The 26104-nt window shown below is 26.5% G+C and overlaps 2 protein-coding genes across 5 annotated transcripts in view; one reads left to right on the forward strand and one right to left on the reverse strand.

The window, feature by feature from the left end:
* Nucleotides 1-1127: 1127 nt before the first annotated feature.
* Nucleotides 1128-23132, reverse strand: LOC100210000 (cyclin-dependent kinase 12). Its single transcript, XM_065809946.1, has 9 exons — nt 21564-23132; nt 20535-20705; nt 8633-8822; nt 6503-6562; nt 6159-6260; nt 2470-2547; nt 2230-2346; nt 1935-2066; nt 1128-1762 (listed from the first exon to the last, which is right to left on the reverse strand). Exons 1-9 carry the CDS (start codon nt 22933-22935, stop codon nt 1201-1203), a joined length of 2784 nt encoding a protein of 927 aa, XP_065666018.1. The 5' UTR covers nt 22936-23132; the 3' UTR covers nt 1128-1200.
* Nucleotides 23133-23180: 48 nt separating this feature from the next.
* The window catches only part of LOC100205256 (uncharacterized), a 21200-nt gene continuing 18276 nt past the window's right edge, over nt 23181-26104 (forward strand). The window contains exon 1 of one of the 4 annotated variants that reach the window (XM_065809950.1): nt 23181-23250. The gene's annotated coding sequence lies outside the window, so the exon portion shown is untranslated. Of the gene's footprint in view, nt 23251-23295; nt 23447-24336; nt 24597-26104 lie in introns of those variants that run through there. The other 3 variants (XM_065809948.1, XM_065809949.1, XM_065809947.1) reach the window with 3 other exon arrangements.

Consider the following 26104-nt stretch of genomic DNA (forward strand, 5'->3'; position numbering starts at 1 on the left):
TCTCAAGATATAACAAAAAAAATGATAGGATGAGGTACAAAAACATTAGCAAGCTTTAGCTATAAAAATTATTTAATAAAAGTTATAGCTCTAGATCCTACGGTTTCATTAAAAAAATTATTCCAACGATAATTACATTAACTCATGTGAAAGTGATACATATAAAAATTTAATTGCTTTAGTACCGTACCGTATGCGACCGCAAATTTCGTAAAGAAATTTTTCACCAAAATTAATGCAGAATGTTAATTATAGCTAAAAAAAAAAAATTTATTTATTAAAAGATGTTCAGAAAGACATTTACTACATTTAATATTTGACGTCCTCTCTCAGCGTCAATCAGAATCTGGGACAGGTGGTATGGATATAGTACTTGGGCGTCTTGCTCCATTCCTTCTTGATGGCAGCCTTCAGGGAGTTCGAAACTTTTTTTTTTTTAAACCACTGCCAAGCTTCCTCCTAACACGATCAGTCATTTGAAAACATTTAATCGATGTGGACAGTACTTAGAGGCTTGTTTAGTTTATTTTTACTACTCACTTTCACTTTTTGGCTGTATTTCTTTATTTTCAAAAGTCTTATGCGTCAATAAAAACAAACTGTGCGTAAAAATACCAACGGAACTTTTATTTTGAAATTTTCAAACTATTTTACGATATTTTTGGTCGTATACCGTAGATAAAATTTTTTAATTTTGTCTTATGCGTACTTATTCTTGATAATTTTTATTTTACGTAATTTATTCACTAGGGGTCGTCCACAAATATCTCGTCACAACATCATAACTCTTTAGTAACAAGTTCCGTCGTCACAAAACCACTAACCCCTACCTCTCCCCTTAAGCGTGACGTAATTTATGACGACCCCTAAGGCTCAGTGCGATAATTATTCTTATTTTTCTAAAGTAATTAAATTTAGAGTTATAACTATTTATTAATTTTAAATAGCTGACTTATGTACACAGTAACCATAAATTTGTAGCTAATCATAAAAGGGATTTCGCATTTTCTTTCTAAACGATTTATAAAAGAAGTTAAAAAACTAAATACAGATAAGTGTTGCTTATAAAACTTAAAATTTCTATTTGAACGAGATTTGTTTAAAGACATGCTTTGAGAATGCAAATATTCAAGATAAGGTTCGGATTCTCCTAGACAAATATCAATTATAAAAAAGTGATTTAAATATTTCACAAAACATTTAAAGCGCATAATTAGCCGTTGAAACAACTTCACTCCCTGCACTCTTGCGAAAGTTCACAGGCTTACTAGTGTAATGATTAAGTTGAATGTCTGAACGCACACTCGTTCTTCGTGTTTTTTTAAGGTTTATTTCGGAAGTGTCAATGGTATTGTTTTGCGTAGTATTTAAGCTCGAGTAGTAATTAACGGAAGGCATAAAACCTCCTATTGGTTGGTAGTTAATATTATTAGTGTCATTTTTTACCGGAGGATTCTGTAACTTATCTGTATCGTTTGCTTTACCAGGACTTACAGATGAATTAGTAGTAACAGATGGAGACTCTGCTGGTGAATTATTTTTACGACAGCCAGAACTTAAAGAAGGAAGCGGAGGCGGAGGAGGTAACTGATCACCAACAGCAGAATTAATTGGTAATCCATCGTTTTTCATTTCATTATTCATAAAAAAGTCCATACTTTCTTCAGGCTTACACGCAGCTCCTTTAGTTTGAGCATCTAATCTAGCCTGTCTTTTCCTTTCTTTACTCCACATTTCATGGCAGTCTTGCCATGCTGGAAACCTGAAAATATGAATAAAAAGTATGAAACAGAAGATGTAACTCCTTAAGGCTAAAAAAAAATGATACAAAAAAAAAGTAAATCAAGAAATAATTTTAATTGAATCTGCACGATATCACAATAAGTAGATTAGTATTACTTTAATATCGCGCAGACACAAAATATATTTCTTACTTTGGAGGAACAACTTTTTCCGGCACAGTGTTTTTAAGAAACGGATGTTTTAATGTTTCTTCAGAGGTTATTCGTTTAGAAGGATCAAGTACTAACATTTGGTCCAGAAGATCAAGAGCATCTTTTGGCAAGCTTAAAATTTAAACCGTTTTATTACTTTATACTTTTTAATTTACCCAACTATCAGAAAAACAAGCTATACCTAACATATTCTTCCTTTATTTTATATTTCTAGTGTTTTTTAAGTGTTAAAAAATATATTAATTTACCCAACTATCAGAAAAACAAGTTATACCTAGCATATTCTTCTTTTATTTTACGTTTATATTGTTTTTTAAGTTTAATAGTATTGTAAAGTGGCAAATGAATGACATCGGGCCATACAGCAGGAGTTGGTGTACCGCAAACACGACTACACAAAAGATAAATAAATTACGAAAAAAAACAAAAAAAAAAACAAAAAAAAAACCGTTTAACTATTTTATAAATCCAGATTATAATTTAAAAAAAAAATACTAAAGATTTTAATTATCACCTGATAAGATCTAACTGAGTAATTTCTGTATTTCCAAGAAACAAAGGCTTCCGTCTGAATAACTCACCAAGAATACATCTAAAGAATACAAAATATTTTCTTGTGAAACAAAGTAAAGCGATTTATCATAACTACTTAAAACACCTTTATTCATATTCATCAAGAGTCTACTGTCTGTATTTTGATTTACACTGTTAATTGAATGTAGATCTTGTTTTAAGTTTTTATTATGCAAACTATAGCGCAACATATACTAGATAAAATTAACAAATAAAAATTAACTAATAAATAATAATAAAACTTAATAACAATGTAAAAACCATACTGAAAAAACTCTAAGTGAATGAAACAATTTGAATAAATAGTTTTATTAATTATTGAACGATATTTATGCTATGATACTTGAAGAACGATATTTATGCTATGATACTTGAAGAAAACGTTTGTATTTTAATAAACTTTATTCAATCCTTCATTGATGACAAAACAAATAACGTTTAACACCTGAATCTGCATAACTGATAAATCTAAATCAACACAATTGCTAAATCAAAATCAAAAATTCAATTAAGATTTTTTTAAATGTACAAATTATTTTGTAAAACTATTTTATTTCAGCAGTTATTGAATATTGTTGTAATAACAACCAGAAATAAACGTTTAAAAAAAAAAAAGGATAAAAAAATTACAATTTTCAGTCGTTTTAACTCTGAAATAGCACCTTTACTTTTTTTGTGTACATCAAAATGCGTACATTATTTTTTAAATGACTTTTTACTAATGGATATTTAAAACACAGTATTAGGGCTTTCAGTTAGTACCTTTTTTGAAAAGTTCGAACCTTAGCATGTTCGAACTATTACGGGAAAAAGTTCGAACTACTTCGAACTTTATTTTAGTTATGTTAAAACACACAAAAGTAATACAAAGTATGCCTAAAAGTATTTATTTGTTTATCGCCATTAATTAGTACAAAAGTAAATAATATCAATGAGTACTCTTCATAGTTAGCTTAAAAAAAGTAAGTGCATCTAAAGTTTTTTGAATTAAAGAACTTCTTGTTTTAGTAACAAAAAGTCTTAGACTAGAAACAGCTCTCTCAGCTTCTACGGATATAGGAGAAATTATGTGAAGTGCTTTGAAAGTAAATCTAAATTCTTATGCCTAACTTTGCTAGCCTAAAAAACAGTCATTTCCTTTTGAACAAGATTTGCTCTAATTTCCTGATGGTCAAGTTTTATTTCAGTGTCTGATTGTTCAATAAAAAGTTTGAGTAGTTTAGCTAAATTTAATTTATTTTTGACTTTTTGTGTTATCAGTTATACTATCAATATTCACTTCCTTGTCATCATCAGTGCTTTTGTCAGATAGCTCTGACGATGACATCACTTAAATAATTGCTGAATGAGATTAGTAGCAAGTTTAGTAATCTTTTTTTCTTGTTGCCAAATTGGTCATGTTTATTCAAGACATTTGACAAGTACTTCATGAGATGAATTTAATGTTTCTTTCGATTATTCTATATTCAAATATCTGTTTAACAAGTTGACATATAGGTGTATTAGCTTCATGAAGGTTTTTTCTTGTAAACTCAATTACAGTTTCAGAATACAGAAAATCAGCATCTCTTTTTGAAAAAATATTAATGGCCAATTTTAGTGGTTTTAAAGCAACACAAAGTTCATTTATGACATCAAGCTCATTTTTAGTTAGAGGAATCAATATTAATACTAATCAGGGCTATTTTTACTTCTGTTTGCACCTCCAAAAAATGTTCAAGCATATAAATAGTACTGCTCCATCTTGTCCTTGAATCACAAATTAAAGCCTTTTCTTTCCTTAACTTTTTAATTATATTTGCTTGACTTCATCTAATCTACAGCTATTATCACCATCAACAGGGTTATTATCAGAACCATGCGCATCATCTTTGTTTTTTGTAAAAAGCACATCAATCACACATAAAGAATAGCGTGGTTGTAACACATTTGATGTTTAGGTTTAGTGACATGACCAATATTTTACAGTAAGCTAGCTCCATCAGTAACAGAAGCTACAATGTCTTTGTCCAAATTTAAATCAAATGAATTACTGCTTATCGCTGATCAATTTAATAGCTTTTGTTGCTGGCATTGCACCTTGGATTCTTAACATTCCAAGCGATTGAAATCCTTAGCTGTGATGTAGATTTAAGTTCATAAATTTTCTGTTTTTTACTCATCAAATGTAAGACTAAAATCAAATGTAAGTTTCAAAGAACTTGTAACTTGTTTCTTGACTAACCTGATGTATCTAATGACATGACAGTTTGAGGGATTTGGTATCCCTGGGTACAAATGCTTGATTCACAAATTTTCACTCTTAGTAATAGTGTGAAAAACTGATTCCATCAATAGCTGATAGTCAACTCAAAATATCAGGTAGACATTTATGGTCATCCTTAAAAAAACTTTCGATTTGCAGTATTTTGGAAGCAGGAATGTTTGATGCTGCCTCGGAGTTATTGCATTTAAGAATTTCAATTTTGTGTTTAGTTTTTAAATGCCTTGTAATAGCTGCTGTTGTTGTGCCAGGTGCTTTGGGAATAATTTTACAAATTTTACACTTAGAAATCTGTAATTCTTTGGAAAATTCAAAATAGCCCTATGTCTCAGAATTTGTAGTTGTGCTTACATTTTTAAACTTAACCATATTTTTTATTTCATACAACTAAAACTTTTACTAGCTTGTCAAACTTATTATTATTATAATATTATTATTAAGTATTAAACTCTAATTTTGTTAATTCAGAAATTTAAACTATCTATTTTATGGGTATTACCATGGGATTTCTTTAACAATTAAAAATAAGTAACGCATGTAACTATTTATATCTATAAAAAAATTAAAAGTAACATTCAAATCATTTGATTACATTCCATACATATTCCATTTGTAACTTTAAACTTTAGAAGTGTTGCTTTTGAAAAAAAGCACAACAAAAATTAGGAGTAATGAAAACTGTCTAAATAAGTTGCAGTTTAAAAAAGATTTTGATTTAACTGTTAAAAATGATAATAAAGAACCTAATTTTAAAATATATACATGCTCGAACTTTTAGAGAAAAAAGTTCGAACTTGAACCTCATAAAAACTGGCAAAAGTTCAAACGTTCGAATCTGAACATCTGAAGCCCTACCCAGTATAAGTGAAAGTAAGAAAAACGTGAGGAATGCCTAAAAACTCTCTGTTTACAAGTTTTGTTGATAAGTTCCACAGTTAAATCAAGAATCTTAAAATCAAGGTTTGAAAGTGTATGACCAATGTTTGACAGGTGTATGTTTTAAAGGATTATCAACGCTAAAACACCCTATCTCAGTGTATAATACTATAGTGGTGCTACTTAATACATCAAAAGATTTGCCATATTATTAAAGTGTTATGCCTAAAATGGCTTGTAATAATACTACAAGGGAAGTGGCAGAGATCGCACTTGGAACTTGTTCTAATTTACAATTTGTTATTACAAATTGTTTGATATGTTTTAAAAACCTTAACCGATACATCAGAACATTAATAAACAATTCAAAAAAATAAGATAACATGACAAATATAATATAGGTATTTTGCCAGTAAAGATGACTGTTTTAATGGTTTAATACACTCATTGAAAAGCACTTGAAACATTTTAAAACAAATTAATAAACTAACCCACAACTCCAAACATCAATGGCAGGCCCATATCTTTCTTCGCCTAATAGCAGTTCTGGAGGGCGATACCACAGTGTAATAACTCTATTTGTGTATTGTCGCCTAGTTAAAAAATAATACTTTGACTATAAAATATGTAAATATTTATAACCAATGAGTTTATAATAAATATAAACTGAACTTTTTTTAATAAGTTTTTTCTTAAATATTCATAAAATAAACAATATTTTTTATAAATTGATAACTTGTTTTTAAAGCTATGCAAAACAGTATATTTACAAAGCAATTTTAAGAATAATAAAACCAAAGCAATAAAAAACAAGGATATGAAAATAGAAATTTACCCCTCATTTTCAGATTCAAACAATCTTGCTAATCCAAAATCTGCCAACTTTATTTCACCTCTAAAATATTTAAACACAAATTAAAAATACAAATAAAATTAAACAAAGTCAATATTGCGTTTTTGAGAAATAACTTCAATTTACTTCTAAATTGTGCTACATTTTTGTGGTCTGATTAATATGTTTATATTTGACATCAATAAAAATAAGTATCAAGGGAAATCAAGTCAAATTTACCAGATTGCAAAAGAACTAAGACTCTACTAAGAAGTTACCTAACATGTTTTGAATAATATCTGTATAATACAGATTTTGGTCCAGATAATAGAAACACAGGATAAAAAAATTTACTGTTATGTGCTAAAATTAAAAAAATAAATAAAAAGAAATGAGGTATATAAAAGTTCATTACTACTTTTGTCAATATCAAAAGCATATGTAAATAAACAAACTTCAAAGACAGGCATTTCTTGTTGATTGTGGTTCAAACTAAACGCATTAATTTTAAAATTGGCTTCATCTAACCTGACATAAATAATCATATGTAATATTTGCCCAACCAGGTTATTTTGTATCAACATCGTTGTAAAATATTTTTTCATAAAAAGTTTAACATTTTATGAAAAAAAAAAATCAGCGATCTTTTCAAATAATATACTTTTAAGATTGCTATTTGGCCTTGACCCATTGCAATACATGATGGCTGATACTATTATTGTAGAAGTTGAATTTTATGTTTTGAATTTTCCCGTTTTAAATTTGTTAAAAACATGTTTGTTTAAACATGGTAAGAAATGTTTTTTTAAAAAAATATTTGAAGCACTTCAATTAACTTGCTAAAAAGAAAAAAAAATTGCTGTGAAAAAGTTAAATTGAGTTTTAAAAACATATTTTTGGTAAAATATAATATTTTTTCAAAACTATGAAAAGTTTTAGTTTATATATAAAAAAATTTGTTGGAAAAGTATAATACTTTTAACAGTGTAAATCTCTATTAGGTCTTTATACTGTGCTTTCTTACGCAAAAAAAAAAAAAAAAGGAGAGCGTTGACATGTATATTATTTCACAAAATAAATAATACTCATAAAAATTAAAAGATCAGTAACACTTGAAAATTCTTACTTTTATTTTCTTTATTTTAAAAACAAAACTAATGTAAGTAATATGCAAACATTATATAAGCAAAATATATAAATTTAAAAAGTATCCAGACATTCGGCAAAAACAAATTTCTCTAATAAAAACTGAAAATTAAAGATAACATATTATTTGGATTTAGTGAAAAATAATATATTTAATTTGCTGATTATTAGAAAAAGCAAAATACTGTGTATCTTTTGTATAGCTGTGTATATTTTTTTAATTATAGTAGTTTTTATGAAAAGCTTATATGAAATAAAAGTTTATTTACATTTTTTTGATTTTGTCAAAACTCTCCAAACAATTTATTTATATATATATATATATATATATTTATATATATATATATATATATATATATATAATATGCAGAATTGTAGGCCTTAAATTATTAATGCATTAAACTGTTATATCAAAATTTTTAAAATGCATTGTAATTTTATAATTTAATAACCAGCGCATAGAATAATGAATGACAAACAATTCACTTTATAAAAGACAAAAAACTAAAAATAGATAAAAAAATTAACAAAATAACTATCAAGTTCCATAATGCAGAAACTCCTAAAAATCTAACCTAAATCTAATAACAAAAATTAAAAAAAAAAAAAAGATGTTAAAAGTTCTAATACATTATTGCAATTTTTTTAAATTTCTAAACAAAGACATACATTAAAATCAACAACAACAACAACAAAAAAAGGTAAAAAACAATTTACACGCACAAGGTATAATTAAAAAGTATAAGTATTTTGTGCAGATTCAAAAATGAAAAAAAGTTGCTCAAAGACAAACATAAAAATCAATTGTTTTATGATACAAGATATTTACTAAAAACAATTAAACATGTAATTAAAATGAATTACACATTTTTTAAAATTAAAATGACTAAATTGAATATCAAGTTTTTTTATATTATAAAATTTTTTAAAATCAATTATCAAAACACAGTTTTCATTTATATTTTTTGTTGATATAAAGGGGTTTACCTGTTACTCATAAGAATATTTGAGCATTTAATATCACGATGAAGAAAATGTTTTCCATGACAGTAATTAAGCCCTTCCATCAACTGCTTCATCATAGAGCTGATATGTTCCGTAGTAAATTGAACAAAGCCCGATTCTAAAATTCCCATCAAGTCATGATCACAATATTCGAAAACCAAATAAAAATCGCCTGAAAAATAAATATAATAATGGTAATAATAATGCTAATTAAGATTAGAAATTAAGAAAATTTATCATAAGCACTCAAAAATAATTTTATGTATAAGTAGTCCAATAATTTTATTAATTTATAATCAACAATATATAAATAAAAAATTTCTAATTATCATTTTATATTTTAACATAAAGGAGAGTAAAATCTAAAGTGTTGATTACTCTAATCACATAAAATTTCTTATAGAAAATTGAGAACCAATTTTTATAGGGAATTGTTTTTTATGTTTTTTCAATTTTAAAAATTTAAGTAACAAAAAAATTAAGATAATATTTTTAAAGGATGCAAATTGCTAAATCAATAAATATATAGTTATTTTATATAATTAAATATTATACTACTTGATGATTTAAAATTAATTCATTAAATAATAATTACCTTGAAGAATAATTTAAAACTTTTGTTTAAAAGACACATCATGTAGACGATAAACAAGAATAATAATGGTAATAAACTTTATTGTCTAATGACAACGAAACAATTATATTATCATTAACTATGTAATTTAGAAAATCATTTAAAAAAAATTTATTTGTATGGTTTCATTAATACTACAAAGAAATTATATTAAAATGATCATTACAAGGGAATATATTCAGTTAATCAAAATATATTGATAGATGTCGCATAACCAGTACTCTCTAACCAGTATCAGGATGCCTAGAACGCAATATGCATAAAAATAAATATCTTAATTATTATTGAATATTGAATAAATTAAAAATTACTATAATTTCAGTATATAGTTCAATTTTATTTTTTAATTACTCTTGATCATTATTGAACTATAATTAAATTTAAGTTAAAAGAAAAAGAGTCTCAGACTTAACTGTGGCATCAATACAGAAATTATAAAAGAAAAGTTTCATTCTTTGGCCTGTGTTTTGCTAAAGTTTAAGCTTATGCTTATGTGGAATAACACTGACAAAGAATTTTTCTTTGTATTTATGCCAGAATCAGGTTATAGAAATTTATTTATTAGGTTCTAAACAAACTGCTACCTAAATACTAAATATGCTAATTCCAAACACTGGTTTAGATACATTGTATTTTGAAGGAAAAATTTAGTAGAAAGGAGTAAGTTTCTTAAACTTTGAAAAAATTACACATTAACATAAATGGTCAGTAATTTGGATCCTGAATTATAGAAAATTAAAAAAATTATTAAAAATAAGTTTATGCATGCATGTACAACACTTAATGTGTTTATAAATCATTTAAAATAAAATTAATATAAAGTTTTTTTTGTGTTACTATTAAATTAGTTTAAAACCTAAGCTTTTGCATGCTGGCAAGCACAAAGAAAGCTTGAGCGCAAAAGGGCTGACCACACAGAGATGACTGCATTTATATGAGAGAATATGATTATAAACCAAGTTTACTGAATAAACTTGGTTTATGCAGGCTTGCCAGGAAGACATGCAATTTCATGCTTTTGAAAGCTTGACCATGGTTGTAAAGATGTTTTGAAAATTTGTATACATTTTAAAAATGCGCTAAAATACATATAAACAATTTCAGGCCTTGTTTTATAGAGTTAAGCTGCCAGCAATTTACATACACATTAAGCAATTTTATGCATGCCTAGAGCGAATTCCATTAAGCAACTTTTTATCGTTTTTTAACATTTAAATTATTCTATAAGCAGTAAGAGAAAAAAGTAATTAATTAACTAAAAAACCACATTAACTTTTGAATGACGATTAAGTAAAAAAGTTTGTTACAAAAGTTTGAATGACAATTATATTAGACATAAACGCTACTTACTAATGAAAAAAATCAAATACAATTCAAAACTAGGAAAACCTAATCTCTATTAAGCTAATTATTTATCGAAATATTTAGTAACAGAAAACAAAATTGCTTATAGTTAACGACAATATTTTTTTTGTATATGAAGTTAATAAACAAAACCTTAAAAAAATAAACAAGAAAATATAATTAAAATTTTTATTTATCTCTCGAGCCCAAGAATATTTACACATATTTATATTTTTTTGATTGCAATAAAAAAATTTAATTAAATATCTATTAAATAAATAAAATTAAGCGATATAGTTTTAATAAATGGTGCTAGGAAAAAAAAAGTTTGCTTTCACAACATAATCGCTAATAAAAAATAAACTTTTTAATAAACAAAGTAAATAAATTTATATAATATTAACATAATATTTTATTTGTTACTCTCTAATTTTTTTAAAATAAAAAAATCATTTCTAGTTATAGCGGTTAAGCTGCTATTAGAAATTTAAGAAATAATCATTATTAAAAATCTAACATATTTTAATTAACTTATAGAATATAATGTTGATAAATGTTGATAATAATGTTGATAATTATTTTTATCATATAAATGTTGATAAATGAAAGAAATTGTTTATATCAAACATTTTTAAAAATGTAATATAAAATTTAATTATTTAATATAAATAAAAAATTGAAAGAAAATAAACATTCCTTAATAGCAAATATAAAAAACAAGTCAAATAATATTTAACTTGTTTTGCAGTAATTTAAAAAAGTTAATATCATTAAATAAAAATAAAGAATTTTATGACGCCAAATTCACATTAGGCGAATGCATTAAGCATTTTTTTATTTAAAGCAAGAACTGTACAATATATATATCGAGCTTTGTTTTAAATAAAAAATGCTTAATGCATTAACATAATGCAATATTTGACGCCATAAAATTCTATTTATTTTTTAAAGACATCAACTTTTTTAAATTACTGCAATAATATTCATTACTGCAAAACAAGTTAAATGTTATTTGACAGCTTTTTAATTATTACTATTATAGGAATGTTTATTTTCTTTTATTTTTTTTTAATATTAAATAATTAAATTAAATATCACATTTTTAAAAATGTTTGATATTACCAAATTTCTTTCTTTTCTCAACATTTGCATAAATGAATTGAAATATGTTAGATTTTTGAGTTTTTAAAAAAGTTATTTCCTAAATTTCTATTTGCAGCTTTGCAACTACAAATGATTTTTTATTTAGAAAAAAAATTAGCAAGTAACAAATAAAAAAATTACATTAATTTATTTACTTTATTTATATAAAGTTTATTATTTTATTATTAAAATTATATTGTTGAACATATCATTTATTATAAAATAATCACTGTGATTAAACTTGCATTATAAAATAAAAAAGTTTAACTTACGTTTTGTGCAAATTTTTGATGCAGCTGTTTATTTAAAATTTAATTTTGAGTAAAAAAAATGTTTAGGAAGGAAAACCAAAAAAACATTTGTGATTAAAATGAGAATTTTTGAAGAACAAATAAAATTTTAATATTGAATAATATTTAATAATATTTTTAAATAAATTTGACAGTTAAGTTAAACAGAAGCATTAACTTTAATTTTAATAAACTCAAATGTATTTTTTAAATCAAAATTAAGTTATATACTTTTTAAATCTAAATTAAATTATAAATATTTTTTATCAGAATAAAAGTATATTTTTTATCAGAATAAAAGAACATTTTTTATCAGAATAAAAGTATATTTTTTATCAGAAAAAAAGTATATTTTTTATCCGAATTAAATTATGTTTTTATGATCTTTGCTTCAAGCTTAAAAATCAATCATAATAATAAAATAAAACGAAATAAAAATAAACATTTAATTTTATTTGAGTTTTTTTTCTTCCACTTAATAACAAGAGTTTTTTTCATTAGTAAATAGCGCTTATTATCAAACTTTTTTAACAAATATTTTTACATAAACATCATTCAAAAGTTAATTTGACTAATTTTAAAATTAAATTATTTTTATCTTACCACTTATAGAATAATTTAAAAGATAAAAAACGATAAAAAGTTGCTTAACCGAAATTGCTTAAGGCATACCTAAATCGCTCTAGGCATAAAAAAATTCCCACTAGCTCGCACACTTCAACACCATCAAATGCCCCCATTGTCACATCAAATAATCCTCCTCTTTTTATGATCCACCCCATCTCGTTATTGAAAATTAGGGATTTTCTTGCATGTTTTATTAATGTGGGAATTTTTTTACTATTTCAAATTTCACAGCATTATGATAAGGAAGATTTCAGATTATATCGTGATGACGGCCTTGCCGTATTTAAAAACAAAAACAGTCAGCAAATGGACAAAATTAAAAAACATATAACAAGCATATAACATATAACATTTAACAAACATATAACATCTTTAAAAGTAACGATCTACTCATCACCATCCAAGCTAATATAAAAATTGTAAACTATCTTGATGTTACGTTAAATCTAGATAACAACTCATTCCAACCTTACTGCAAACCTGACAACCAACTAAGGTATATCCACACTAACTCAAACCACCCTCCGAGCATAATTAAAGAAATCCCTCGCAATATCGAACAAAGATTATCTTCTATGTCATTAAACAAAACTACTTTCATGAATTCTAACCACAATATGAAGCTCTTAAAAAATCAGGACATAACCCAAAGCTTATCTACCAACCACAACAAATCCAAGCACAAAAAAAAACATCGCAAATGAAATATAATTTGGTACAGCCCTCCGTACAGTGTAAATGTACAAACAAAAATAGGTAACCGTTTTCTGGCTCTTATAGATTTTCATTTTCCACCAGGCCACAAGCTTCATAAAATATTTAATCGAAATTCTATCAAGATTAGTTGCAGCTGCATGCCTAACCTGAAATCAATTATCAATTCACACAATCATAAAATATTGCACAACAACAAGCAAATAGAAACCAAGCAATGTAAATGTGTAAATAAATCAATTTGTCCATTAAACAAACAGTGTTTGTTCAACAATATTGTTTACCAAGCTACAATTAATAATGAAGGTAACAAAAAAATATATATTTTGGTATTAGTCACACATCATTTAAATTAAGATACGCTAATCATCTAAAATCCTTTGCTTCAGTTAAATACAGAAACGACACTGAACTTTCAAAGGAAGTATGGAGCTTGAAAGATCAAAACATAAAACCTATCTTAATGTGGAGAATAATTAAACGTTGCAGACCCTATAATCTTACAAGAAAAATATGCCACCTCTGTCTCTATGAAAAATATGTAATTTTATCACATAGTGGAACAAATTTACTAAACAAAAAGAATGAAATTGTATCTCAGTGTCGACATTCAAAGAAATTCTTGCTCTCTATTTGACACAGGAGACTAGTAAACTATAAGGGCTTCTTGTTTTGTTTTTACTCAGATTTGTTTATCACGTCTGAATCCGTTCTACGGTTTTAATTTTAAGTTTTTTAAATGGTTTTTTGACGTTTTTTGTTTGTATTCACGGCTGATGATTGCCTTTGGGCATAAACCTTTAAGTCCCGCTATTTAGTTCTTTTTATTCATTTAATTACATAAAGTATATATATATATATATATATATATATATATATATATATATATATATATATATATATATATATATATATATATATATATATATATATATATATATATATATATGATGCAACTGTCTATTACTAACAATTAAGAGTAAACTGCTTTCGATAATAAATGAACAAAAAGTAAAAAATTTCAATCTTAATAACTATCGCGCAAATTTAATTTTTGAATAAATGAACTTTTGATCTTTATCTTGCTATTTTAGTTTATGTGAGGAAAACGAAAAAACGAAACAAACTTTTACAGAAAGTTTTTTTTTTTCCATATTCTTTTTGACTTTTAAAATAATAAAAATAACAATTGCAATTACCTAATAAAAGTTTTACTTTTATTAGGTAATTGCAATTACTGTTTTATTTTATTAACATTTGGCTGAATGTGTGTGTAAAAAAAAAAAAAAGAAAAAAAAAAAAAAAAATTCAAGAAGATGTGAGTCTTCATAAATGGAATGTCTCACAGACATTCCATTTATGAAGTCAATGCCTTATCCAAATATGCTAAATGCGCAGATAAGTTTGAAAACAATCAATATACTTATTTATAAAATTTTAATTCTTTTTTTCATACAAAAAATAAACTTAATTAAAATTAACTAAATTAACTGACTTATTACAAAACTAATTATTGAATATTGTATTGTCATCAAGCAAGAATATGTATGCAAAATTTGAAGAAAATCTATAATCAGGAAGTGACTCAAAAATTGATTGCAAGATTTGATGCTCACAGACAAACAAACAAACAAACAGAGAGGATGAGTTGATAAAAGCATTGGAAAAATATAAAATTTTAAAAATTATGTTCACCGTAATTATCTTTTCTTTAATTATCTTTAATTTAAAAGGCACCTTAAAATCACTTTAAAAATTATTAACCTTTAGTAAAAGTTAAATGAACAGATTTGCTAATATTTAAATCAAAATTTTAAAATTAAAATAATAGTTAATATGTTTATTAAATGTTTCTACTAATATTAAATTTATTAAAATATAGTTAATGTTTAAAATGCAAACAATTTTCAATAATTATTTACTAGTAGCATGGTATTTGCAACTAAAGCATTTATTAAAGTCATAAGTAAAATAGTTGTCTTATCATAACTAAATTAACATTGGTAAATTCATGTATTCAAAAAAATACATTTAAACCAACTCCGTATTTTAGGATAAAACTAAACAAGATAAACACAAACGATTGAAATGATGATTAAAAATCATTGTAATGGCACCAGTTTTAACTAGTGAAGTAGGAGAAGTGGGGGTGGGGAGGTGAATCAAAAAAAACCCTCCCCCACAAACGTTGCCAAGAAAAAAAGAGTAAAAGATTACTACATCTGTCCAACAACATCTGTGGAGTAGTCCAAGATCATCTGTATTTTTCTTTTACTCTAATAACATCTGTCCAATATCACCTGAAAATTTAACAACCCCTAACAACATCTTTAGAAAGATGTAACTACATCTGGTAATTTTTCTATCAGTCCAATAACATCTGGAAGAATTTTTTCCAGTTACATCTGAAAAAATTCCTATGTAATAAAATTATTTGAATAAATTTACACTAAATTATAGACGTTCAAAATTTCTCTGGAAGTAGCATTATTAAAAGTCTTATCTTAAAAATAATCAAGTTATTTTATAAAAATGTTTAGTAACATAACTCGATTTGAAGTATTTGAAAAAATTAAAGACACTATTTCATCATAACTTACATCATAACAAATCGTAGATCAGTAAAATAGTATGCTCAAAAACGAATTAAACGTATCCTATCAATTTAAATGATGATCTTACTCGCTTTAAAAAGGTCTTCTTGAATTTGTATGCAAATGCCTATCAAAACTTAGCAAAAAATATTTTCGAAATAAGAGCAAATTTTTAAGTGGCGAGTCATATAGTTAGTGTAGTTCACTATAAGTCTATATGAAGGATGTTAGTGACTAATAGTTTAATGAATAACATTGACAGTATATGCAAGTGTCTGACTTCAATTTTCTTATAGCGTCGATGATTATTTTTTATGCTTAAGGCTTTTTAAAGTTTTTAACGTTACAATTTTTTATTCAAAGCACAATTTTTGAAAACAAATTTATTAAAATCCAAGTAAAAAGAAAATGTAAACATGGTTTTGACAAATAGACACAAATGACATTTGTCAAATGTAAACAACTTTTTCAAATATTAATTGAGAATTTTTTTGCCAAACTTTTCCAACAAGACAATGTTTTCTCTGATTAAGATGATTTGTTCTACTTTTTTTGGGTGTAAGTTGTGTCTGGATGATCGGACGACATTTCCACCTGAGTTAAAAACTCTCTCTGATTTAGTTGAACTTGCTGGAATAGCTAAAATTTGTCTAGCTAATGAAGAGAGTTCTGGCAATGTATTTGAATGCAATTTCCACTAATCAAGAGTCGGAAAGTCTTTTTTGGCATCAGGGAGATATTAATACTGGCACATTTCGCTCAAAATAGGATTCAGTTCAGATGTTGGCTCTTGTGTTTTAAGCCTGACGTTTAACTTGCGCTTCAGTTTTGAATTAGGGGACAAATCTGCTGAAAGGACTCTGGCAACAGGTTGACACTCAACATTATCCTTAACCTGTGAGGCTAACCATTCTTTTGTTGTTTGAAATTTTATAAAGAGCTTCAAGTGAAGTCCCTTTAAAGCAGGATTTAATTAGTTTGCTGCAGCACTCAATAAGTTTCCAGGGTGACAAAGAGGAAATCTTTTCTCAATGCAGCTTTTCAAGTTTTTTGCATACAAGACACCATAGCCATTTTTTCCATCTGTCTCAATAAATTATTCAATTTTGTCATGGATTAAATAAAGAGAGTCGGCGACAGTGTTAATTGTTGGAATAGACTCAGCGGACCACGTTTCTGTAGCTTCTTTAAGTGGTGTCAAAATTTCTACTGCTCCCTCGATTGATTTCCACTGTGATGTACTGATGGTCTTTGAAGAAAAAATATCTTCATTTGCACATAAGCTGATAATTGCACTCTTTAGATGTAGGACAGAAGCCACGCAATCCAGTTCACTATTCCATCTTGTGTCAACAGATTGGCGTAACTGTCTAAAATTGATTCCTTGAGCATCTGATTCTGATTCAAGCAACTCAGCTGCAACTGTTGACTGGTGAGTTAAAGAAGCCAAATCTTTGCATGTTTGCAATGCATCACCCATTCCAGCAGTCATTCCAAATGAGTCTCGAACTGCACATTGCAAAATATGATTGTTGCACAAGTATTGGTCAAGGCGCTTTGAAAATTTGACTGCAAGTTTCATGTTTCTTGCCTGGTCGTTCACGCAGTACATTAGCAAATCAGCAAGCAAATTTAGTTCTTCTAAGAAAGAATCCAGCTTTCCTTCAATTAAGATACCTGTGTGTCTGCCTGGGAACTGTTGGACATGGGGTGTCCAGTGATGTAGTCTCCAATAGCAATAAAAGTCCAAGAGATGTAGCTGTCCTGAGCTCTAGAAGTCCAAAAGTCAGAAGTAAATGCAGCACTTTTTAGATTTGGCGTAATCTCCGTTATTATGCTCTTCATTCCAGCTTGAACTTCTCTTGACTGAATTGAAAGCTTTCTTGAATATGTTGTTTTGTGATGAAGGCTCAGTTTAGGGTTTGCAATGTCAAACAATTTCTTGAAACCTCTTCCTTCGACTGCTGAAAAGGATGCCAGATCAGTGCAAAAGTAATCCAGCATTGCAGAGTCAAACTGTTTTTGAATGGGATTGTCTTTGTCATATTTGGACTTTGTTTCAAGCATTTCGACCATGGTTCGTTGTTTCTTCTTAGGAGGAGGAAGAAGAGAGTCGTCAGCTTTTTCAGAATACTCAACGTAATCTTGGCAGTGCTTTTTTTCGAGGTGACGATGAAGTCCGCTTGTGTTTCCATCTTTTGTTTTCAAAGACTTTTTGCACGCCTTGCATTCAGCACCGTCACTTGTTTTTTGAAAATATCTCCAGATTTTGTTTTTTCTTGGTGACATTTTTGATTGTTAAAATGAGGCAAGAATATTTCTTTTCAATATGAACAATATGTGTCAAGTTGAATTCCACTGGTAAACTAATGAAATTAAGTCGAAAGCGCACCATTTAATACAAACAGTTTTTGTATTTAAAATCTAATTAGAAATATTTAAAATCTAATTAAAATTTTTTAGTTAGATTTAAAAAAAAAACTAATTAAAAAATCTAATTAAAATCACGTCAAAATATTAATTAATTAAAAAAACAAATTATTAAGCATTTTGTAAATTATAATAATTTTTAATTTGGAAAATAATATAATATTTAAGTCTCGTTCTACTTCTTGCGAGAATTTTCTATTTCTCATTTCTCACGAGAAGTCCCATTTCTCACGAGAAACGAGACGAGATCTCGCTCATGGTTACAAAGCACTAATTAGTCTAAAATCTTGAAATTTCAAAATCGATCTTAAGTCTAAATTATAACTAGTCGCAGTTGATTTTAATTAATAGTATTAAACAACCTTTTTATTCCCTAAATATCATTAATTCCAATACAAGGAGAGCGGCATTTGGTTGGAATCGAATACTTAAATATTTGATTTTTATGTATTTACAGTGAAATGAATTTCTTTTTCTTTTCTTTTTTGAAAACATTAGGATAATAAAAAAAAGTTTATTTTAAACAATAACGGCTCGATGTGTTTAATAAAATTAAAAAAAAAACAAAAAAACTATATTCCTTAAACAAATATCTTAACTTTAAATCGGTCTTTTTATAAAAGCAAAAAAAAATCATTGATTTTGAACTAAAAAATATATCATAAAGAATACATGGTCGCAGCTGGGTTTTTTTTGAACAATAACTGCTGTTTAGTAAATGCAAAAATCAGAAACTCTAAGACATATTATGAATAATTGAAATACAAATATAAAAATAAAACATATACTTTTTATAAGCACTAATTTAATATGTTTATTTAAAATAAAAATTGTCCTAAGCTTTTGTAATTTAAAAAAGTTATATAGATTTTGAGGATAAGTATTTTTGAAAAAAAAAATTTGACATTTTTAAAGCCATAATGAGTGGTTCTAGCAAGCTTGCCTTCATCTCTAGTAATTAAATGGATACATTTTTGAGTAGAGTAAGGCACCTTTGTTTCAATAATAAACTAAAAAGAAAGTTAAGAAGATTTGACTTTTTTGGGACTTTTGGCCACAGAAAAAAAAATCTGACCCACTGTGCAATGGTACGGTTTCTCTAAAAGCAAAAACTTATACACTTAGTTATAATTGGATGGAAACCTAAGGGGATTGAATTGGTGCCTAAATAGAAGGTTTACTCATAAAAACTTGTTTGGTTCACTTTATACATCAAATAAAAAAGATATTGCAATTACTCTAAAAAAAATTTACGTGTCCCATTTCTCCCCACTCTGCCCTTTTATTATTGAAAGAAAGGTTTAAATTTTGGATCTAACACAGCAAGAATCGGTTTTTTACATGCTGTATAAATGTTTAATTATTCAGAAATATCTTATGATGAAAAAACCCAATAGACATGGCAGAAAATGTTTTAGTGACACACAAAAAGATAAAATAAAAAAAAAGATAATGTTTTGATTATTTTTTTTATTGCAATGATACCCCAAGACATGGCTTTTTCAATAAAATAATTTTACATGGAAACTATGAAAAAGTAAAACAAAAAGTTCAACTATATGTACAACTAAATTACAAATAAAATGTAATCTATACGATTACAATTTATCTGTAATTGATTTAGATACATTAACTATAAATACATTGCACCTACAATAAACAATGAGGTTTCTTTATACGAAAATACTATTTAAAAAAATGAGTTTACTTAATTTTTTAACAGGGTGATTCAATATTTAAATTTTTGTCTAAAAAAACCAACCAATAATACAATAAGAAAAAGATGCGACAGCGTATACACAAAAATTAATATTTTAACACTAAAGGTAGAACAAGATTTTGAAGATATAACAATATCTATAGCATAAGTTGTTGTATTATTTTATATCATTAGTTGTTGTTATTTTCTCTTATAACTGTAAAATTAACTTCCAGATCTAACAAAAGATTAGCAAACTGATCAGTTTGAGGTTGTTGATCTCATTGAAATTACTCTATTTGATTTTTTTTTTTTGACAGTTTCAAATCCTTAATTAATACATTGGGTAAAAAGTGAGTAATAACTATCCACGATCTTTCAAATAATTAGATAAGTACTTTTAATTTACCTTTATCTTTTCTGAAGTCTAATGCACTTTGTTTATCTGTAACAATTTCTTTTAGATTAACAATACTTGGGTGAGAAAGTTGTCGCAGAATTTTTATTTCTCTAACAGCAGTTATAGGGAAACCTTCTTTTTCTTTGTCCAGACGAACCTTTTTCAAGGCAACCATCTCCCCTAATAAAGGAATAGAAATCAATTAGGAAATAGCAAAGTACTAAAATTTTAAACTTAAAATAAACTTTTAACAAAAAATTAAATTAAATGAATGAAAAAAGTGAAACAAACTTCGTGTACTTTTCCATTTTCAAATTTACTTATTATTGAAAAGAACCTGAAATTTGTTTCATTTTGCAACCATTTTATAATATTTACAACTATCCAATAATTTTATCAAGTATAATTATCAAGTATAATAACCCAGGAAAGTATAATGAAAGTGAAGTATGGAATCTAACAATCACTTAGAGACCTTATGCATAACAACTATATTAATATCAGCTATAAACAAAACTTCATTTAATTCCAATAATAGAGAAATAATTCCACAATATAACATAGTAACTTTATTGCTAGATCTGGTATTAAATCTTGAAATATGCAACTCCAAATAAAAACATCCAATGAATATAAAACAAAATTTCATTGAGTAACAGTATACTTCCAGGGGCTAACAGGTTGTTAAGATAAACTGGTTCTTCCGAAATTCTTTAAAGCTAATATCAACTCAGACATAAAAACAGAAAAATTTGTCAAACAAAAAAAAATATTTACCATGTTCAAGAAATCAGTTGTTTTATCCAAACTTTGAATTGTTTTTATCCAAACACCCGCAAGAGATTTGTTCCTACAGGAAAGTAAATTAAAAAACAAACAATTAAAACTATTTTTTAGATGATGCTGTTGACGAAATAGTTTAGCTTGTATGCTACTTTTAACAAACAAGAATAACTAAAACTTTAACAGAAAAATGTCTCATTGAATTAGCTTTTTAAGAATTTTGGCAGACTCAGTTTATGTCTGGTTGATAGGTACCTGTTAATTTGTCTTTAGCTTTAAACACTTGACCATAGGTTCCTTCACCAACAATTGTAATAATTTCAAACATATCTACACACCTTTCTCCCCATTCAGAATCTTTTCCAAACAAATGCATAGAATTTGGTGTAGAATAATTAGAAGTGGTATCTATAGATAAAGAGCTTTGTGAATCAGCTACATTTTGAGAATTTTCAACTTCATCTTGTAACTCTGGTGATGAAACTATCATGTCTATATCAGGTATATTAGGAGGTAAAGGAAGTGGTGGAAGCGGAGGCACATTAAGATTTTTACCATCTTCTGGTAAAGGTGGAGGTGGTGCAGATGAAGGTGGTGGAGGTACTGAAGGAGGAGACTGTAGTGGAGGAGGTGGTGGACATCCTAATACATTTAGAGGAGGCACTGCTGGCGGAGCCGGAGGTGGAGAATCTCTTTTATTAATTTGAGTTTGACTCATAAAAAATTGACTCATACTCATTTGCGTAGTAGGAGGAACTATATTTGTTTGTGGTAAATATATACTATTATTCGGCGGTAAATAAGAATTACTAATAATATTTGAAGACTTAGCATTATCTGTCCTAACTCTTTTTCTTTGCATTGGTAACTTTGGCGATGATTGTAAATCAGGTTTAGCTTTTTTAAAATTTGAAGAACTAAGTTTTTGACTTGAACGTGAACTAGTAGGTGAAATTGATCTTTTTCTATAATTTTGTGGAGACCGTCTATTGTAAGGCGATTTATATCCATATGTCCCATATGGAGAATAACGAGGAGATCTAGGAGAAACACTTCTATAGCTAATCGAGTCAGAGTTATAAGGAGATGCAGTTCGTCTGTCATATGGAGAAAACGATTTATCATGTGATTTTCTGCTATATCTAGATTGAGATGTTCGATGCCTCGGACTTCGCCTATTATATGCTGCATCATTCCTTAATTTTTCAGGATATCCACCAAATTCTACAGGGGAGGTATTTGATCTACGTCTTTCATAATATCTTGTTTCAGAAAATCCACTATATTTTAATGGCATTTCAACAGGAACTTCGACTCTAGAACTAATTTTTTTATGTTTTCTATCACTTTTATGTTTCTTTTTCTTTTTAATGTAAACATCTGATAAGTCTTTGTCGTATGAGTTTCGCTTTTCTTTAAAGTCATTATATTCCCCATCGTCAGAGGAAAGACTTTCGTAACGATCTTTTAAGGAAGCTAAACTGCCCACATTTATCGGTGGTAAAAATCCACTGGTTATTATAGATTTCGATTTACTTTTAGATTTTTTTTCTTTCTTAAGTTTCTTCGATTTTTTATTTTTGTGTCTTTTGGTTAAAGATTCTGAATTAGATGGCGAACTGACCATGATTTACAAAAATTCAGATAAAATGAGAAATCATTTGCGGTTTCGTAAAAAATTAAAAGATATATCATCAGTGATTGCAGGGATAAAAACCGATTTTTTATTACGAATATTACTACACTAACTTCGCTTTTATCTGAACTTTTTGCTCTGCTCTCTTGATAAAATTTGTGGTAATGATAATACGCATGCGCAAAAAGGAGTGAAATTAATATCCGCCAAAGACGAACCGGAACTATTTTTATTAGCAAAATAAAGTGTAAACTAAATTAAGTACTTTATTTAATTGTTATCTTTAAGTAGACTTACTAAAATTAGGTAATATAATTTATTTTTAAATTAAAATAATTAATAAAGAATGAATAACTACAAAAATGATTAATAACTGATAAGCTTTGCCCCCGCTAAATTACTGTATTTCATCTTGAATTTATGAAGTTATAAAACGCTTGATCTAACCTGCGTGTAACAACTAAATTCGTGTATCATATAGGTAAAGCGCACATTTTAAAATGTCAGTATAGATATTATATAAGTTATTTAATTTATAAGGCACATATATTTAGGTGTGTAATCCGGTGAAAATTGCTTAAGATGCTTAAAAAAAATTTAAGATAGCATTGTCTCCATAAGTATTATATTTGATATTCCCATGCAAATAATTTCATGATTTTTTTTTAATTTAATTTAATTAAAAAATGCACAATTTTTGAAAAAATCTGTTTTATTTCTCTTTGAGGTAAAATTATATCGAGGATATAATTTTATCTCAAAGATTATTCTTATCATAGTATCAAAATTATATTGAGGATATAATTTTATCTCAAAGATTATCTTATCTTAGTAAAAAGTATTCTTGTCTTTGAGGTAAAATTATTTAATGACAAAGAGGATAATTTTCAATAACTCTTTGTTAACTTATAACTATGACTACGAAACTTGTGATATTCTTTTTAATAAATAAAGTTTTTTATATCTATTTTTATATTATGGCCATATTGTATTTGTAATAAAATGAGAACTCTTTGTAGACAACATTCTTTTAATCTTGGTAACTTCATTACATTCAATCTGTTTTTTAAAGCTGGTAATAGTTTTTAGAGCTCTTTTTTGTACTTTTTTTTTAGCTTCAAAACACTCTGCTTCAAATGTGGTCATACAAAGGTCATAACTTTTTCTGACTATATATGAATCAAAATAGTTTTTTTCTTTTATTTTCAGTAAATACCTGAATCAAAATTATGTTCTTTTAAATTGAGCTAGCATTTGATTCTATTAATTTACAGCCCTAGTAATTTGACAAGAACATTTAACATCTGATTGTATCGTAACTCTAAATTGCGTTCTACTTTTAATGTTGTTAAGATATGATGTTTTTGGCTTTAATCATTAAATACATTTTACATAGATTTTTAAACCAATCAATTTAAAGAAGTGGATAAACAAATATTTCCCTGGTAACAACTACTAAAGCAACTTTCTCAAACAACCGATGCAGACATAAGCTCGTAAAATATCTTTTTAATGTAATATAAATTATGTTTTAAAACACTTTAACATAAGTGAAAGAGGCAGTATCATTATCAAGTGAGATCCAGTGATTGACTACTTGTGCCAAGAAGAAATGTTGTCTGACTTCAGTTTTAAATCTATGCTTAACTAGTGTAAGTGAATGATATCTAATTATTTTGTTTGACAAAATGATAACTTTTTTACATGATATTGTAAACAGCTCATAACAGTTGTACTTTTCTATTAGATCAGGTCTGTTTCTTTGCCCCTTCAAGCGTTCATAGTTAGACTTAGTTTTAATATGCTGTCAGAATACGATAGGTGTTCTCTAATAGTTTATTGAACTGATGTTGTATTTTTCAGTTTGCTCCTTATCTTTGGCATAAATCGATGATGAAACTGATGTTCAATATTCTGTGTGAATGATGAACTTATTATATAAATGTATATATATATATATATATATATATATATATATATATATATATATATATATATATATATATATATATATATATATATATATATATATATATACACATATATATATACACATATATATTATCATAATATCTGTATGGCATATCACTCCAAGAATTTTGTTTGTATTTGCAAATGCTCTCATCTACTGTTTAAGTGCTTTCACATCAAGGGATAGCACAACCTCAATATCTTTTTTAGTCTATATAGTTTTGAAATAGTATCAAAAGCAACCCCATTTATATTGTATTCATAAACAATGTTCTTATTTCCTGTTTGCATTATTTTACATTTTGAAACATTAAACTGCATTTGTCATTTAACCAACCATTAAGTAGATTTTTGCATTTTTTTTTTTTAATTTTAAATCTTTCCTTAAATTTCCTTGTATTTATTTACAAAAATATTTAAGTATCATCTGTCAATTTTTTTTTTTTTTTTCAAATAGTTTTTCACATTTGTGAACAATGATCAGGAACAACCTAAGATTAGGCCAAAATTAATTATGCTTAAAATAGTTGTTTAAAATTAATATATGAATATTAAAAACATATATTAATAAAGTTAATATGTAAATGTTAATATATATATATATATAATTAAAAAAGTTAATATATAAATTTTTTTCTGATTTTGAAATTTTTAATTCAAATTTATTTTATTATATCTAAATTAAATTTTTTATTTATTTTAAAATTTATTATTATGTTCAAAACCGACTATAACTTGAAAGGCACCTTTTATGGAGGGTGACCCCCTCCTCTATAAAATTGTCTTTGCAAAATTAAAGACATAGGACAAATCAAAAAACTCTAATAACTTAATATAAAAAATATATTTTTATTTTATTATTAATTTTATGATCAATTAATTAATTTCTAATTTAAACGATTTAAATTTTAAAATAAACAATTCCTCATAATAACTCTAAACAAAAATCCGTTTTAATGTTTCATACAATGTGCAAATAGCTTCAGTATAATTTTTTATTTGTTGATTTTAAAATTAACACTCAAGTTTTTCGGATCTTTAATAATCATTATTTTTTTCCTATAACTTTTTTATTATTTATAATCCTTAAATTAACTGGTTTTTAAACAATAATTAAAAATATGTAGGTTTTGACTGTTATTATTTTTGCAATAGCAAATTTTTTGTTTTATTATTTCACTACTTTTTC

Source organism: Hydra vulgaris, chromosome 11 (genome assembly GCF_038396675.1).
Source record: "Hydra vulgaris chromosome 11, alternate assembly HydraT2T_AEP".
Taxonomy (NCBI): domain Eukaryota; kingdom Metazoa; phylum Cnidaria; class Hydrozoa; order Anthoathecata; family Hydridae; genus Hydra; species Hydra vulgaris.